The sequence below is a fragment of the Papio anubis genome, chromosome 6 (genome assembly GCF_008728515.1).
Source record: "Papio anubis isolate 15944 chromosome 6, Panubis1.0, whole genome shotgun sequence".
In the NCBI taxonomy this organism is placed as follows: domain Eukaryota; kingdom Metazoa; phylum Chordata; class Mammalia; order Primates; family Cercopithecidae; genus Papio; species Papio anubis.
Window position 1 is genome coordinate 12,284,838 of NC_044981.1, and position 17,028 is coordinate 12,301,865.

Sequence of the window (17,028 nt, forward strand, 5' to 3'; positions counted from 1 at the left end):
GCAGGGGCAGCCTCAGCAAGGTGGGGTGGCCTGGAGTGGGGCGGGAGACGGGACCCCAGCTGAAGGAGAACCCAGGCTGGACCTGGAGGGCATGGGCGGTGGTTTGCAGGTAGGGGCCTTGAGGACAGGTTGGTCCTGACTGTTGTCAGTGTTTGGTCAAAGTTGCCAAAAGGTTACAAAAAAAGGTTGGGGAGAATCCCTGCCAAGACATATTTCCCAGGCCACCTTTCTTCCGCGGGTGTGTGTGTGGGGGTTGTGGGGGGAGGTGCCGCTTGGATCCTGTGAATGTGACATCAGCTCTCCTCTCCTCTCCCAAGGTCGGCTTCAGAGAGGGAGGTCAGGGCACCCCTGCCTGGCACAGGCGGCAGCGCTGGCTTCCGGCTCGGTGCCGCCTGTCCTCGGGGAACTGTGGCCTCCCTGGGCCCCGGGGCTAGGCTGAGGTAAGCGCACCACGGAGGCCAGGGGCCCAGGTAGAGGCCCTGGGGATAGGGTGGAGGCATCTTTGGGTGTGGGTGTGGGTGTGGGTGTGGGAGGGAGAGTTCTTGCCTCTCTCTCTCCCATCTCCAACTCTTGCTTCAGTGGCTCTTTTAGGGGATGCATGTCATTATGGACCTGTCGCTGCCACTGTCCCTGTTCCCCCAACTGTGACTTCGAGGGAGGTCTGGGGGTCTGAGTGTGTCCAAAGCCACGGCTTTGCTGTTGGGATAAAAACTGTCCTTTTGATTTTAGAAGGAGGAGGGAGAAAAGGTTTCCCAGCATGTGTGTTGTGCCAATCTTGGAAATTCATCCATGCTTGAATTCCACCCTCCATCCCCAGAAAACCTGGAGTAAAAAAGAGGAGATGGACAAAGTGTGTATTTGATGGCATCCCCTGGGAAGAGACTGTAAATTTATCCCATAGGTCTTACTGGGTCACTGTGAGCACTTTGGTGAAGAACAAACAAAAATTCTGGGTGCTCAGTTGTCTCACCTGAAAAATGGGACTAGTGGAAAAAGCCAATGTGTTCCATGCATGTTTTGCTTTCTTTATTAAGGCATGATGTCACCTGTAGAGTAACTGTCCTCTGCATACTTCGGGGGGAGGGGGGCGGTTTCAAGGTTAGACAGACAGGAAATTGTTTTGAAAGTGTAAACACATTATTAAATATGAAGTATTATGTGATTCCTTGTTCGAATGGCATTTCCTTCTCAATACCACCCTCCTTGCATATTCACTTAATCTTGTCCAAGAACACCTTTTTTGCCCTAAATGAAGACCCTCCCCCCTACCAAAAAAAAAAAAAAAAAAGTCCCAGAAAAGCTGTCCCTGCTTGTGCGGGGAGTAAATGGAATACTCTGAGGTTCATTCCTCCTTCCTATGTTAGGCACCATTCCTTGACCCTCCTTGGCCCCCAAGCCAGGTTGCGTTTTCTTTTGCCATTTAGAAGGCTTTTCCTTTTTGTCCTAGTAAAACATCAGCCCCTGCAGCTCTTCATCTCCCCCTGGTGTTCTTCTCCCGCCATGTCTTAAGATTGGTGGCACCGACCAATCTTAAGATTTAAGTTCTGTATGAAAAACACCTTTGCTTTTCAATCAGTTTATCAGCCTCCTTCGCAGGGGAAGTGTGGACACACAAAAGAACTTATGGGGGCTTCTGATCAGTGATAGGGAAAAGGTTGGGTATGTGCCTAAACGAGCTCTGATTGTTTTTTAAGCTCCCTTTCTTGCCAGTCCCTCACGGATCTTTCTCCGATAGACGCAAAGAACTTTAGCAAAAAAGACCCGCAGGAAGGGGCTTGAAGAGAAAAGCACGTTGATCTGCCAAAATAGTTTGACCCCCCGTAGTGGGGGAGTGACGAGGGACAGCATTCCCTTGTTCGACTGAGACTAGAATCGGAGAGACATAAAAGGAAAATGAAGCGAACAACAATTAAAAAAAAATTCCCCGCACACAACAATACAATCTATTTAAACTGTGGCTCATACTTTTCATACCAATGGTATGACTTTTTTTTCTGGAGTCCCCTCTTCTGATTCTTGAACTCCGGGGCTGGCAGCCTGCAAAGGGGAAGCAGACTCCAGCACTGCACGGGCAGGTTTAGCAAAGGTCTCTAATGGGTATTTTCTTTTTCTTAGCCCTGCCCCCGAATTGTCAGACGGCGGGCGTCTGCCTCTGAAGTTAGCAGTGATTTCCTTTCGGGCCTGGCCTTATCTCCGGCTGCACGTTGCCTGTTGGTGACTAATAACACAATAACATTGTCTGGGGCTGGAATAAAGTCGGAGCTGTTTACCCCCACTCTAATAGGGGTTCAATATAAAAAGGCGGCGGAGAGCTGTCCAAGTCAGACGCGCCTCTGCATCTGCGCCAGGCGAACGGGTCCTGCGCCTCCTGCAGTCCCTGCTCGCCACCGCCGCCGCGTGCCCCTGCAGACGCTCCGCTGCCTTCTCTCCTGGCAGGCACTGCCTTTTCTCCCCGTTAAAGGGCACTTGGGCTGAAGGATCGCTTAGAGATCTGAGGAACCCGCAGCGCTTTGAGGGAACTGAAGCTGTTTTTCTTCGTTTTCCTTTGGGTTCAGTTTGAACGGGAGGTTTTTTTATCCTTTTTTTTCAGAATGGATTATTTGCCCATGATTTTCTCTCTGCTGTTTGTGGCTTTCCAAGGAGCTCCAGAAACAGGTAGGCACGCTCGTTGACTTGTGAGTCTCGGAATTACAAGTTAATGTGTTCTTATTCACCTTCATGCCTTTCTTGCTTCTATTTTTCCCCATTCTTTTCATGACTGCAGCTTAGAGATCAAGTGTCTGAGAATTATTGCTGAAAGCTACTTAAGTCTTCTAGTGAAAAATGTAAAAATCCTCTATTGAATACAATTAGATACACTTGACTATAACATGGCATTAAAATAACGTATTGTTTTATTATTATTATTCCATTATGTGTTTCCTTGGCTTTTAAAAAATAAGAAGAGTATGGACATACACAATTTAATCAAATGTATGTTTGTAATATATGTGTTTATACAGGTATACAGGACATATAAGAACTTAAATCTTATTTAAGCACTATTTTAATAGTGTGTTAATTTGTAAAATATTTAAGAATTTCAGTTTGAAGCCAAGGAATTTTATCCAAGTCGTTCAAGCAGTATGTGTGCAGTAAAATCACCTGCAGAACAAAAGTCTGTTGACTAACTACCGCCCCTCCCCACCCCCCCGCAGGCGGTTTCTGGGTGAAGCAGATGTTTTCTTTAAAATTTGTCATCATTGACTTTAGGTTTCTTTTGGCAGGTTTTTGGCACCCAGAACAGTGTGAGCTCTCTTTTCAGTTTTATTCACCTGTCCTGGGAGGCGAGCTAGGATACTTCTTGGCTGCTTAAGGATTTAGGCAGTGCATGTGCATCTGCCCCAGTCCCCCCGTTTTTAGGGTCAGTGCACTTTTTTTGTCTTTTCGTGACCCTGACTAAAGAGAAAGGATGTCAAGGGAATGAAAATCCTGGAATGTGTCTGATCATTTGAAATGTACAAAATTGAGCAGATAAGCTGCATGGCTAAATTGTCAGGAGGAAGAGGCAAGGCAGTAGTGGAGAAGGGGGAGGTAGCGGATCCCACACAAGCCTGATGCCCAGGGATTCAGAATTCAAAACCCACGAAACCTTCCTTCGGTCCCCTGACCTGCTTCTCAGCTCCATCTTAGGTCACTGGTTTCCATGGAGCTACCCTCCTGAATTGAATATTGTATAGTTAATTTCTCTCTCCAATCATTTTCTCCACCTAATTTTGAAAGATATATATCATCTGGGGCACCCTGTGCCCTACACAGGATGTGAAGTGGGTGGGTACTCACTAAAAAGAGGGTCATCCTGAATGGGGAAGTAGCCCCAAATCTAGGAATAACAGTGTGATTTCTAGTCTTTAGTCATGTGCCAATGTTAAGCTTCAGCAGACTGTGCTGTCCAACCAAGTTCCTTGTAGAAGTCAACCAGATTTTCAACAGACAGCATTCCAAAGCATTTCCCTGAGCCTGCTTCAAGAGGGGTGGGGGAAATCCCTTTTCAGGTGTTTGTCTTCTCTGCATTTGTATAATCTCCCTGAAGGTGGATAAGCCAAGGGCATGAGGGGGAGGCAAAAGGTGAAGTCATGTTAAGGAGGGAAAAAATAAAGAGCCCTTTTTTCTGTGTTTCTTGCTGATGGCAGGCTGTGTGCTTCATCTGCTTTTATCTGCTCTGCTAGCTCTGACTCTCCTGTGATCCAGCATGTCTCTCAGCCTGTGAGGAGACATCCCGCACTGACCTGCTCTTTCTCTCCCCAGCGGTCTTAGGCGCTGAGCTCAGCACGGTGGGTGGGAACGGCGGGGAGAAACCCACTCCCAGCCCACCCTGGCGGCTCCGCCGGTCCAAGCGCTGCTCCTGCTCGTCCCTGATGGATAAAGAGTGTGTCTACTTCTGCCACCTGGACATCATTTGGGTCAACACTCCCGAGTAAGTCTCTAGAGGGCATCGTAACCCTAGTCATTCATTAGTGCTGGCTTCACCAGGAGCCTAGTTTTAGAGTCTCTTTTCTAGGGACTCTGAAGGTAGCCCTTCTAACAACATCCAAGCGCCTCAGCGGGGACAGTTTCCCTCTATTCCTGAAAATAACGACAGCTTGGTTCCTAGCAACCAAGGGGAGGGTCTTCTGAGGCCCCTTAGCTCAGGCTACTCGTGATGGGATAGACAGAAGGAGCTGACGACAAACAGGAGGCTGCTGCACATTTCAAATGAGGAACTTCAGTGAGAGGGCCTCAGGGGGACACTCACGGTGGCATCTGATGGGGTTTCGGGAAAAATTGCCGAGTTCAGATGTGGGTTTGTGCGACCTGTGCTTCTCGTGGGAGAGTAGAGACTGAGAGGCAGAAGGGATTATACAGAGGGTTAGAATCTCGTAATTTTACTTATAGAAACACCTCGGCTCAAAGCGTTGAAGTCATTCATGCAGGAGTGAGTTTGTAGCAGAGCTAGAACTGGAGCCTGGATTTCCTTTGCTGCTATGTTTTCCCTTTAGAAATGCCCAGTTCAGAACCTTAATGGAAATACTATCCATAGGCTTCTCTTTCACCTACAGAGAAGAAAAGCAGTTTTTCCCCTTCTGCCCGGGACACTAGTTCATCGTCTATCAGAAGCAGTCATAAACAAGCACACATTTACTGTGCGTACAATGTCCCGTTATGGCAAAGGAGGACAAAACTCCAAACAATATCAAACCAAGCCAAACACCACAAGGAGCCTAATAATTACTAAGGTGATACTTCCAAAGGGAGGACTTTATTTCTTAGATGAGAATGAAAATAGACACATTGGAAATTATTGGAGAACCCTCTGGCAACGAGTGCTTCCACAACCATATGATATCAGTGACTGGCAGGAGAAATGTGTGTACATGTGCCTCCTCCTCCCCCAACCACCGGGGGTGGTGCGGGGGACGGTGGCACTTTTAGCAGTATCCTACATGGTTGGAATTGAAAATACGTTTTAAAAATCCTGTGACTCATGGTTTTGCATTGAAACCTCTTCCCACTGCATACCCACAAATAGTTGTTAAACCATGAGAAAAGGAAGAAAATATAAAGCAGATGCCAAGCAGAGATGTCTTAATTGTTGACAAAAAAGCAACGTTGCTTGTGTCAAGAAGAAACTGAACTTTGTGAAGAGTTGAAATGGAATTCCACTGAATTAGAAAAACTTGTTTTCTCCTGCCTGGATACATAACAGTCAGGGCCATTGATGCACAGGTGTTCCTGGCTGTTGTTACACTTTACCCTCTGAAATGATGCTCCCAAGTGCTATGTGATGAGCTCCTTGCCTGCCCAGTGGAATGGGTGCGCCCATACGTCATTTTAAAGACTATTAATTATGCTAATATAGTTTCTTTCTCTCTTTGGATAATAGGCACGTTGTTCCATATGGACTGGGAAGCCCTAGGTCCAAACGAGCCTTGGAGAATTTACTTCCCACAAGGGCAACAGACCGTGAGAATAGATGCCAATGTGCTAGCCAGAAAGACAAGAAGTGCTGGAATTTTTGCCAAGCAGGAAAAGAACTCAGGTGAGCAGAAACACCTTTGCTTTTTCAATCAGTTTAACAGCCTCCTGACCTCCTTCCTGTCATGGTGCTGCCTTCCTGTTTTAGAGAGAGTTACAGAGACATTGAAAGTCAGGGTAAAGCCGAAGATAAGATTGCTGAAATGTTTTTCCTTGTGTATTTTAACAGGGCCAAAGACACTATGGAGAAAGGTTGGAATAACCATAAGAAAGGAAAAGACTGTCCCAAGCTTGGGAAAAAGTGTATTTATCAGCAGTTAGTGAGAGGAAGAAAAATCGGAAGTTCAGAAGAACACCTAAGGCAAACCAGGTAAGAGGGAAGGAAGAAAAATTAGTTAAGAGGTTTGGTTCACAAGAGCAACTAGCCCTGGTCAGTGGTGCCAGTGGCCTGTTCTGTTCCTCCAGCCCTTCTTACCTGGGCAGGGGAAAGACTTAGAAAACAGTAACAGAGGAGATCTATGCATCCTATAGATTAAAAAGAGCAAAAGAATCCCTCTTAAATATTTCCATGAAGCTCTGGAATGCAAACTGATGTCCTCTGTACTTTTAGCACGTACCATTTCATCTACAGGTAGATTTCCCAACCAAAATATATCCAGAGATACCTTTGTCATTTGGTTATATATAGCCTTTACCTCTCTGAGTCAATGCATTTGCCACTTTCCCTGAGAAATCAAAAATCATTTTGGGGAGAGGACATTTAGAAAAAGAATCAAAATGTCATGGATAATCAAATTCTTCAACAAGTAGCAGTTATTCAGATGGTCAAAGGAAAAATAAAGTCATTAGGTAGGGTTGGTAGAATTTAGAACCTGCTGTTTTTCAGGTTTATGATCTTTTTTTTTTTTTTTTTAATAGGGAAATGTATTTGGTGCAGAGCCAATGTCATTCCAAAAAGCTCTCTCTTTTCCTGGTCAGTCATGCGCTGGGACGGAGAAGGGATCTGGATTTGGCAATATCATAGAGTTGCTCTGAGCTGCTCTTTGGTGATAATGCTTCCAAATCCCAAACTTTTTGGAATTCACAAGCTCGAAGGAGGAAACCCACTCTCTGATCTATCACATGTTCTGCTTTTCTCTGTCATGGTCTATGGAAACTTTTCTAGAAATCCAGTGGCAAGAAGTCCTGTGATTAAAGTGTTCGGAGCTCAGGGCAGGCAGTCATGAACTACTTCTGAGTTGTTTATTACTGATTCGTGGGGCAGCCTCAGCTATCGGTTTCTTCATACCTGCCATGAGAGTTTCCATGCTTATGCTTGAAGGCCAGTAATGCTCCCCACGAGATCAGTTTCTGAACGAACCTGGAATTTTGTATGAGTTTTTATTATGCCAACTATTAAATCAACATTACAGTTCTCCCCTCTGTACTTCTCCTGTAAAAAGAAAACATTAGGCCTGCAAATATATGTATATATATGTTTAAAAATAATTGCCATAAAGTATTTGCTCTGGGCCTACTGTATGCCTCTTTTCTTTTTCTCTCTTTTCAACTAAATCACTGTCAATTTATTAAGATGGCCATAACTATTCAAAACCTAGCTGAGTTCCTCAAGGCAGGGTTGCATTGTGGTGAAGGTTGGGTTGGGGCTACAGAAGAAACCAGAACACCTCTAGTTTATTTAAAACTTGTATTTACTGCCCAATTCCCCTTAGACTTGACCATATGACCCCTCTCTCCCATTCTAAGCATAGGGGCCAGCTTTATTTTTACAATGGTAATAGATATCACTTGAGGTTTTATCAAAGAGTTGCGGTGGGTGGTGAAAGTTCACAGCCAGATTCAGATTTTGTTTGTGCCAGATTCTGATTTTAGATGTTTCTCTTGCCAAAGGGTGATTTTTTAAAGATAACATTTGTTTTCTCTTATCTTGCTTTATTAGGACGGAGACCATGAGAAACAGTGTCAAATCATCTTTTCATGATCCCAGGCTGAAAGCCAAGCCCTCCAGAGAGCATTATGTGACCCACAACCGAGCACATTGGTGACAGACCTTCGGGGCCTGTCTGAAGCCATAGCCTCCACGGAGAGCCCTGTGGCCGACTCTGCACTCTCCACCCTGGCTGGGATCAGAGCAGGAGCATCCTCTCTGCTTGTTCCTGACTGGCAAAGGACCAGCGTCCTCGTTCAAAACATTCCAAGAGAGGTTAAGGAGTTCCCCCAAACTGTCTTCATTGGCTTGCATCGGTGGTAACTGCTTTGGTCTCTTCTTTCATCTGGGGATGACAATGGACCTCTCAGAAAGCAGAAATGCACAGTGACATTCGAATTCGGGTGGCATCCTCCAGAAAGAGGAAGGAGATTCCACACCAGGGTGGAGTTTCTGACGAAGGTCCTAAGGGAGTGTTTGTGTCTGACTCAGGCGCCTGGCACATTTCAGGGAGAAACTCCAAAGTCCACGCAAAGATTTTCTAAGGAATGCACAAATTGAAAACATACTCAAAAGACAAACATGCAAGTAAAAAGAAAAAAAAAAAAAAGACTTTTGTTTAAATTTGTAAAATGCAAAACTGAATGAAACTGTTACTGCCGTAAATCAGGATATGTTTCATGAATATGAGTCTACCTCACCTATATTGCACTCTGGCAGAAGTATTCCCACATTTAATTATTGCCTCCCCAAACTCTTCCCACCCCTGCTGCCCCTTCCTCCATCCCCCATACTAAATCCTAGCCTCGTAGAAGTCTGGTCTAATGCGTCAGCAGTAGATATAATATTTTCATGGTAATCTACTAGCTCTGATCCATAAGAAAAAAAAAGATCATTAAATCAGGAGATTCCCTGTCCTTGATTTTTGGAGACACAATGGCATAGGGTGGTTTATGAAATATATTGAAAAGTAAGTGTTTGTTATGCTTTAAAGCAGTAAAATTATTTTCCTTTATATAACCGGCTAATGAAAGAGGTTGGATTGAATTTTGACGTACTTATTTTTTTATAGATATTTATATTCAAACAATTTATTCCTTATATTTACCATGTTAAATATCTGTTTGGGCAGGCCATATTGGTCTATGTATTTTTAAAATATGTATTTCTAAATGAAATTGAGAACATGCTTTGTTTTGCCTGTCAAGGTAATGACTTTAGAAAATAAATATTTTTTTCCTTACTGTACTGATTTTGAATCATTACTGAAATTTCTAAGGAGTGGGCCAAAGTGATTAAGAATTATAAAGGCAAATAGTTAAAGATGGTTTTGTAGAAAAGTGACAATTAAAAGGATATTACAGTCTAAGCTAATTATATAAAGAATTTTACCTATCTCTTAAATGTTGATTTTACATTGCATTGAGGTAAAAACACAAAACAAAAAAGCAGCTTTAATACCTCTGTCTTCTCTTGGGTAGCAGGCTCCTGCTTCCCCTTCACCTGAAAACTCTCCAGGGACTTCATCCATTAACTTGGCTCAGGCTATTAGGCAGGATTCAACAGTTTAAGCCGATGGTGTGGTGAGAGATGCTTTCTCCGTATTAATGGACTGAAGGAAGTAATGGCAAGACAACCCCCCAAAACATACCTAATTATACAAAGTTACACACCAGAGTTGCGTTTAGAAAATGGCCTGCTCAGAGCAAGTAGAGGTTTCCAATGGCTTTTTATTTTCTCACATTAAGGAGTTTGTTTTTTAAGGAACATTGAGTACCATTGCTTCTTCGTGATAGCCTAGGACTGGTCATATGCCCATGGAGGTAGAGACACCAGGTACTGATTCTAGGTCATCTGCCACAAAGCACCACTTCCTCTCCACTTTGCCTTGGCTGGCCTTGTCTAATCACTGGAGAGCACAGTATTGCAACTGCAGTATTGCAACTGGTCACTACTAACTGAATTCTCTAAGAGCTTGATCAGCCCTCGAGAATCTTCATTACCGTTTTCTAATAGTGTCTGAAGGAATTCTTGGCATTTAACAAATATTAGCTTGTAGTGATCACTGTTGTCCTAACAGTGACACATCAGAAGGATTTCAAATAACAATCTTCAGGCATGCGTGATCAATGTCCTGGGCAAAGTCTCCGTCCTCATTGATCCTCATTTTTCTCTTTAAGGCACAGTCCAATGTCTTTGGGGAATTGTTTATAAAGTTTACTTTATCGAGTAAACTGTTTCTCAGTGTGTGACTTCCAAGAAAATTGTGAAGGTTTGCCAACGTTGACAAGGTGCTTGGTCTGAACTTGGCCAGTATTTAATCTTGAGCAAACGATTCAATTTCCTTGTATCGTGAGTTTTCTCATCTGTTAAACTAAGGGAGTTGGGGGAGTTTATTTCATACCTCTGAGAAAGAGTTTGAGATTGCATAAAGAAGTTGAAGTGGCATGAAAAAAAATTGAAGATCTGAGCTTAGAAGGCATGGATCTAATACATTTTAAGAGGACGTCAGAATGAGACAAGCCACTGAACAAAACAGTCCAAAGGACAACATAGTAAGTCAGAGTGATAAGAGTTTTGGTTGGGTTGTTCATCAGTCAAACCCTTAAGCCCTCTTTTCCCATGCTTCCTACTTCAGTATCCAGTAGGAAAAATGAAAGGGATGACGTAGACACTCTAGGGCATGAGGATTTGCAGTAAAATAAATTGGGAGACTCACAGAAAATTAATATTTTTCAAACATGAAGCAGAAAAATTCAATTATATTACAGGCCACGTCAGCTTGAAGGGTAAACTGATGGGATGGTCTGTCACATTTCTGGCTGTCTTTCCAGTAAAAGCACGGTTTCTGGAAAGCCACTTAGGACAGCTTTCTCTCTTTACACTGATAGCCCAGGTAAGCTTTGATCTCAGAACTCCAGAAACCAGAGAACTCTAGGTGGAATGTGGTGACTTTTGCCAGGGCAGAGGGAACACCTGTTAATGGGTACTTCATTTGCACCACCAGAGATTGGAGTCTTTTTTGATGGGTCCACTGGCTTCGATACTCCCTGTATTCCTGCAAAACACAGCTTGGATGTTGGACTAACCTAGAGCTCCTTCAGGAGAACTCTTGCTGACATTAAGAAAGAGCAACATTTTGTCTTTCCAGGTGAAAATCCAAGGCCCTAAAAGGGAGGTGACTGACCTAAAATCACAGAAGGAACTGTAGCATCTCTGGAGCCTGAACACTTAACTTAAGCATGACTGTTTCAGCCAGAGGGCCCCTGGAGGTCTGCAGAAACAGATGCCCAGGCAAACCTTGCTAGAAGGCTCTGGATACCAAAGGCAAAAATCAGTCTTTATGAAAGCTTTGCCTCCCAGCCTTGTAGACAATCCTTAGCACACCCATCCCCTCAAGAGGAAAGAGAAAAAGAGAAGAAATGTAGGGGAAGAATAAAGGACTAGAAGGAGGCTGACTATCTCATGGCATCGGTAAGTAAATGTCTATAGGATAAAATAGAATATAACTAAGAACTTTTAATTATTATTTTTAGACTTTACTCACCAAAGAATCTATCTGAGTGAAGGGGGAATTCTCTTGGTCAGTTCTTTTTCTTTTTCTTTCTTTCTTTTTTTTTTTTTTTTTTGAGATGGAGTTTTGCTCTTGTTGCCCAGGCTGGAGTGCAATGGCGCAATCTCAGCTCACTGCAACCTCCACCTCCCGGGTTCAAGCGATTCTCCTGCCTCAGCCTCCTGAGTAGCTGGAATTACAGGCATGCACCACCATGCCCGGTTAATTTTGTATTTTTAGTAGAGACGAGGCTTCTCCATGTTGGTCAGGCTGGTCTCAAACTCCTGACCTCAGGTGATCTGCCCACCTTGGCCTCCCAAAGTCTTCAGATTACAGGAGTGAGCCATCACGCCTGGCCGGTCAGTTCTCTTTTGCTCTACAATGCAAAGCAGTGGTCTGGTTTTTTTGTTTTGTTTTGTTTTTGTTTTTTCCTCTGTGTCTAAGGTCTTGAAAATACCTGCTTTCAAATTTAAGTTCTCAATGTGTAAAACACTGCTTTCAAGCCCATGTTCTTAATGGAGTCCCCTCTGCCTTGGCTTTCTCTCACCTTTATTATACTCACAGTTCCTGGGGACCTTGGGTCTGGAGCTCAGAATTTATCTATTGCAAGTGAATATTACACATTTCACAGTAACCTCTTATCTTTGTAGAGAATTTGGTTTCTTGTAGCTTTTCACATCCCTTCTTTCCTTCGACCCCTACCCTCACACAACAATCCTTTTGGGAAATTGGGATCACATCACGTATCCATCTGACAGCCAAGGAAAGAGACATATCGAAAGGGTGAGTGACTCATCCAGAGTCCAACATCAGGCAAATAGCAATACTGGAACCCAGGACCCCTGATCCTTTCTTCTTAAACTCCTCCAGAGCCAAGGGGATACACTGGACCTGCAGGTTTTTGGCGAAGGTAGATTATTTCCAGCTTGTGAGTGGAAAGAACTTGTTCTTATTCTCTCAGGAAGATCAAAGCTCTGTATGTACCCTGAGCCCTAGTTTTGAATGTCTCTGTCGTATGATTTTTTGTTTACTGAGTCATTCTTTTTATGACAATGCATGGTTGGCAGAAAACTTGCTAGCATTTACAAAGTTTGCCTCAAATCTGGTGATGAAGCCATGACAACTTCACTGACAACTACTGGCCATCGAGCCAATACATTGGAGGAAACAGTGATGAATATGATGGCAGCAGCCATCAAATTTCCTCAAATCTTGGGCAGTAATCAGAGAGATCTAGGGCTAGTGCCACTGGCTAGTAAAAAGAGAAGGGCTTAGGCCTTGGAGACAATGGATGATGGAAATGATGGGTCCTAGGGATGACAAGCTGCCCACAGCTCAGAAACGCATCACATCAGGAGTCTGGCATGAAGTTTTGCCCATTTAGAGTCTTCCGGGTTTCGGCACCCTATTCTTATTTTTCACATTCCGAGTCATTCCAGTTCCCTTCTGTGGAAGTTGCTGTGGAAGTATCCAGGGATAATAATCACAATATGAAGCTACCATTGACATGGCATGGGCACTGACCAGTTAGAAAAGGCCGGGACAGAGCTGTGGGGCAGGGGCTCCTGGTGGACTCTGCCTGGGACAGGTGTTCAATCTCCTGATGTTGGCTTGTAGGGGACCTTGTGATCTGGGGCAGGGGCGAGCAGTCAGGGTGGAATTTCCAAGCTTCTTGTTGCTAGGGCTATTTACTAACCAGGGTGAAATCATTTCAGTGTTTTACAAACTGGAGTAGTCTCACTGGGATGTGCTCCTGTGTTTCAGATTTAAAAATATTGAAACCATTCTCTGCTTGATAAATTATTCTCTTTACAGCTTCGCTGAGTGAGATGACATTATCTTCATGCCCGTGGAGATTTGGCACCAAATCTTTCTGCCCATGCACCTTTGGTGTCCCGCTGCACTGTCATCTCTGGTCAATGCCCCTCTCTCTATATGTTCCCTTCCCTCGTGCTCTGGTGCCCTTTGGGAGAAGGAAAAAGACCTTAAGTGTCTTTTATTGAAATAGAAAATGTGTAAAATAAAAAATATTTTACTTTAAAATTTTTTTTATTTTACACGTTTTCTATTTCAATAGCTTTAGTGGTACAAGTGGATTTTAGTTACACGGATGAATTGTATAGTGGTAAAGTGTAGGATTTTAGCGCATCGCTTACTCAAGTAGTGTACATTGTACCCAGTAGGTGGTTTTTCAGCCCTTACCCCCTCCTATCCTCCCCAACTTCTGGGTCTCCAGGGTTCATTATACCACTCTGTATGCCTTTGTGTACCCATAACTTAGCTCCTACTTATAAGTGAGAACATGTTGTATTTGATTTTCAATTCCTGAGTTACTTCACTAAGAATAATGACCTCCAGTTCCATCCAAGTTGCTGCAAAAGACATCATTTAGCTCTTTTTTAATGGCTGAAGAGTATTCCATGGTGTATATATACACTACATTTTCTTGGCCTACTCATCAGTTGATGAGCACTTAGGCTGATTCCATATCCTCACAATTGTGAATTGTGCTGTGATAAACACACTCATGTAGGTGTCTTTTTGATGCATTGACTTCTTTTCCTTTGTGTAAATTCCCAGTAGTGGAATCGCTGGATAGAATGGTAGATCTGCTTTTTAGTTCTTTGAGAACTCTCCATACTGTTTTCCACAGAGGGTGTATGAATTTACTTTCTTCTTGGAGATTTTTAGCAGGGCAATTTTATGGTTGCCAAAGTCAAGATCTGCCTTAGACCAGGGGTTCCTAGGGCCCTAGATCTGGAATAGGAAGGAACAAGAGGGATGAGTTGCCAGTAAGATTAAATCTTGCCCTCTTAGATTAATTTGGGACTAGGAAAGAGTGGCCCTATAATTTATTATTTAAACTGGGACATATTTGACAGTACTTGGTGACACTCTTAACAGTTCTCATGGAGCTCCACACTGGACTGTTGTGGACAAACTTGGACATATGGTCACCTTAGATCAAAATAAGCCTTGAATCAGTTCAGAACTTCAGAACCACCCTGGCTTCTTGGAAATGCTGGAGCTTGGCACTGTGTAAGCACACTCAATATCTCTATACCTTTACCTGTAGACCAGGCTGCAGCACAGCACCTCCCCCTTTTCTAGTGCCTACAGCCTCAAGCTCAGAGCTTGGGGCATGATATATCATTCAACAAATGCTTATTCAATGACTGAATAAACACAGAGGTGAGTTCCAGTGTTCAGTAAGAGTGGGGTGAAGGTGATACTCTTCTAGCCAGAATGCGACTAGACAACAGAAGATTTATAAGACCCATTGCAGAGCTGATATAGGGCTGCCTTTGCAGAGCTGCCTTTGCAGAGCTGATATAGCTGAAATCTTATTTTGTTGAGGCTCCACGCTAGTGGTGAATTATTTGACACAATGGGGTATCCTTTCTACTTCTTTCTACTCCAACCCATCCTGCATTTCACCATGATAATAATAACAATAATCTTCTCCAAATGCTTTAGTTATAGTTTCAATAAATACAGAGCTGGAAGGAAGTTAAAAATAATTTTTGCTATTACTCCCATCTCAAAAATTTTCCATTGCTACTCTGCCTATACAATAAAAATATGCTATCTACTGAGACAGGCACCAGACTAGGAAGAAAGGTTGGGAAATGTTACAATTTCAGTATTGAGCGTGTTAAGTTTTAAATTTGTCACCATGGTGTGAAAGTTGTCAGAATCAAAATGAAATCACCTGTGTTAAAAACTCTGACAAATGGAGCCAGGAACGGTCACAGAGGGAGAATTCTCACGCACAAATGCCTGATAACCAAAGCTATCACAGAATACTTTGCAAAAACCACAATCTTGCACAAAGGCCATCACAACCTTACACAAAAAATACTTCAGTGAAGACATCCGCCCAGCAACTGCTTGTATAGCCTGGGACTGGTGTCACCCTTGTTATTGATAATTGTAGCCAAGGATAATGATCTCAAAACGATGATGTTATCGTCCTCATTTTTCCTTTAACGATCTTTGTTTAGCTTTACCTGCTTGAATATGCACATAGTTTACTATGGCATGTGTATTTTCATTGCAATGTCCATCCCTGAATAAATAAAGTTTTATTTTCATTTATTAATGTATTTGTTTTTTGAAACTGGGTCTGCCTCTGTCACCCAGGCTGGACTGCAACAGCACAATCACAGCTCACTGTAGCCTTGACCTCCCAGGCTCAAGTGACCCTCCCACCTCAGCCTCCTAAGTAGCTGGGACCACAGGTGTGCAGCACCATGCCCTGCTAATTAAAAAACATTTTTGTAGAGATAGGGTCTCCCTATGTTGCCCAGGCTGGTTTTGAACTCCTGGGCTCGAAAAATCTCGCCTTGGCCTCCCAAAGTGCTGGGATTTCTGGAGCTATTGTGCCCAGCTCAATTTCTTTTAGGGAGTCTCTCTCTGTTATCTAGGTTGACAGTGGTTATCTTCAAATACATCCAACATTTGAGAGAATAGTGTAATAAAGCCAATATACCTAGCATATAGTTTATATAGTTGTTGAGATACGATGGTTGTTGTTTTATCTCTACCTGCATCCTGCCCTCCTTCCTTGAATTACTTTGAAGCCAATCCCAGCTATCATTATTATCTTACCTGTAAATATTTCAGTGTAGACGTAATGAACTTGATATGCTTTGTTCGATCAGGTAAAATGTGAAATAGTCAACTAGATATGTGGGCCTACAGCTTAGAGTAGATGAAGAATTCACAATAACAAACGCCTCATGGAACTCACAATAACAGAAGAGACGGTGCACGTTGATAGCTTGTGTTTATGTGGTGCTTACTAATATCCCAGACAGTCTTTTGAGAACTTCCCATGCATCAGCTCCTTTCATTCTTACTAAAACCCAATGAGGTATTTATCCTATGTTGTAGATGAGGAAACTTGAAGACAGAAATTCAGTAGTAACTCATGCAAGGTCAGGCAGCTAGTGAAGAGGTAGGAACCAGGTAACCTCATTCACTATGCTTTTTTTGATTAAGAAGAATCCAAAGTGATAAAGGTTACACTATGGGATAATCAAGTCCTATGATGGTATCAAAGTGACAGTGATCAACTCTGCCTGGGGGCAGGGAGGGGAAGTGGTGGTTTCAGGGAAGGTTTCATGTAAAGAAACAGTGAGAAATCAGCCTTGAATTCCTAAGCAGGATACCATTCGAGAAATTTAAAGCTGAATCAAAGGTGTGAAGAAGTCTCAGTAAAATGCTTTGTCGATAGATGACTTGATAAAAAGAACATAACCTAACATGCTCATGTGACTGACTCATAAGAAAAGTGAACAGGTATCTAGACCATTAAAAGATGATTTATCTTGCCATAATTCAATGATGTCGAAAATCTTAAAGCAACACACCAACAATAAGACAGAAATCTCTAATTTTCAAGTGGCAGTGATTGAATTGAAATTTTGGGGTATGACTTTAAAAATAGAAAGCAACTCTAACAGATTTTGACTGAATTTTCAGAAGTTAACTACATTTGTTAACATTATAATACAATGAAATAATTACACTAAAAATCACAGTACTTACT

General features: G+C 43.0%; 1 protein-coding gene across 1 annotated transcript; it reads left to right on the forward strand.

The window, feature by feature from the left end:
- The first annotated feature begins 1,940 nt into the window (after positions 1–1,940).
- On the forward strand, positions 1,941–9,165 carry EDN1 (endothelin 1). The gene is made up of 6 exons (XM_031666916.1): positions 1,941–2,210; positions 2,591–2,655; positions 4,288–4,456; positions 5,903–6,058; positions 6,224–6,364; positions 7,934–9,165. The coding sequence occupies exons 2-6, from the start codon at positions 2,592–2,594 to the stop codon at positions 8,037–8,039; spliced, it is 636 nt and encodes a 211-aa protein (XP_031522776.1). The 5' UTR covers positions 1,941–2,210; position 2,591; the 3' UTR covers positions 8,040–9,165.
- The last annotated feature ends 7,863 nt before the right edge of the window (positions 9,166–17,028 follow it).

What these genes read in the sequence shown, in the direction of transcription:
- EDN1 (XM_031666916.1), top strand. Translation starts at nt 2,592, where the DNA reads ATGGATTATTTGCCCATGATTTTCTCTCTGCTGTTTGTGGCTTTCCAA. An exon ending in ATTTGGGTCAACACTCCCGA is followed by an intron (nt 4,457 to 5,902) that starts GTAAGTCTCTAG and finishes TTTGGATAATAG; the next exon opens with GCACGTTGTTCCATATGGAC. An exon ending in GAACACCTAAGGCAAACCAG is followed by an intron (nt 6,365 to 7,933) that starts GTAAGAGGGAAG and finishes TTGCTTTATTAG; the next exon opens with GACGGAGACCATGAGAAACA.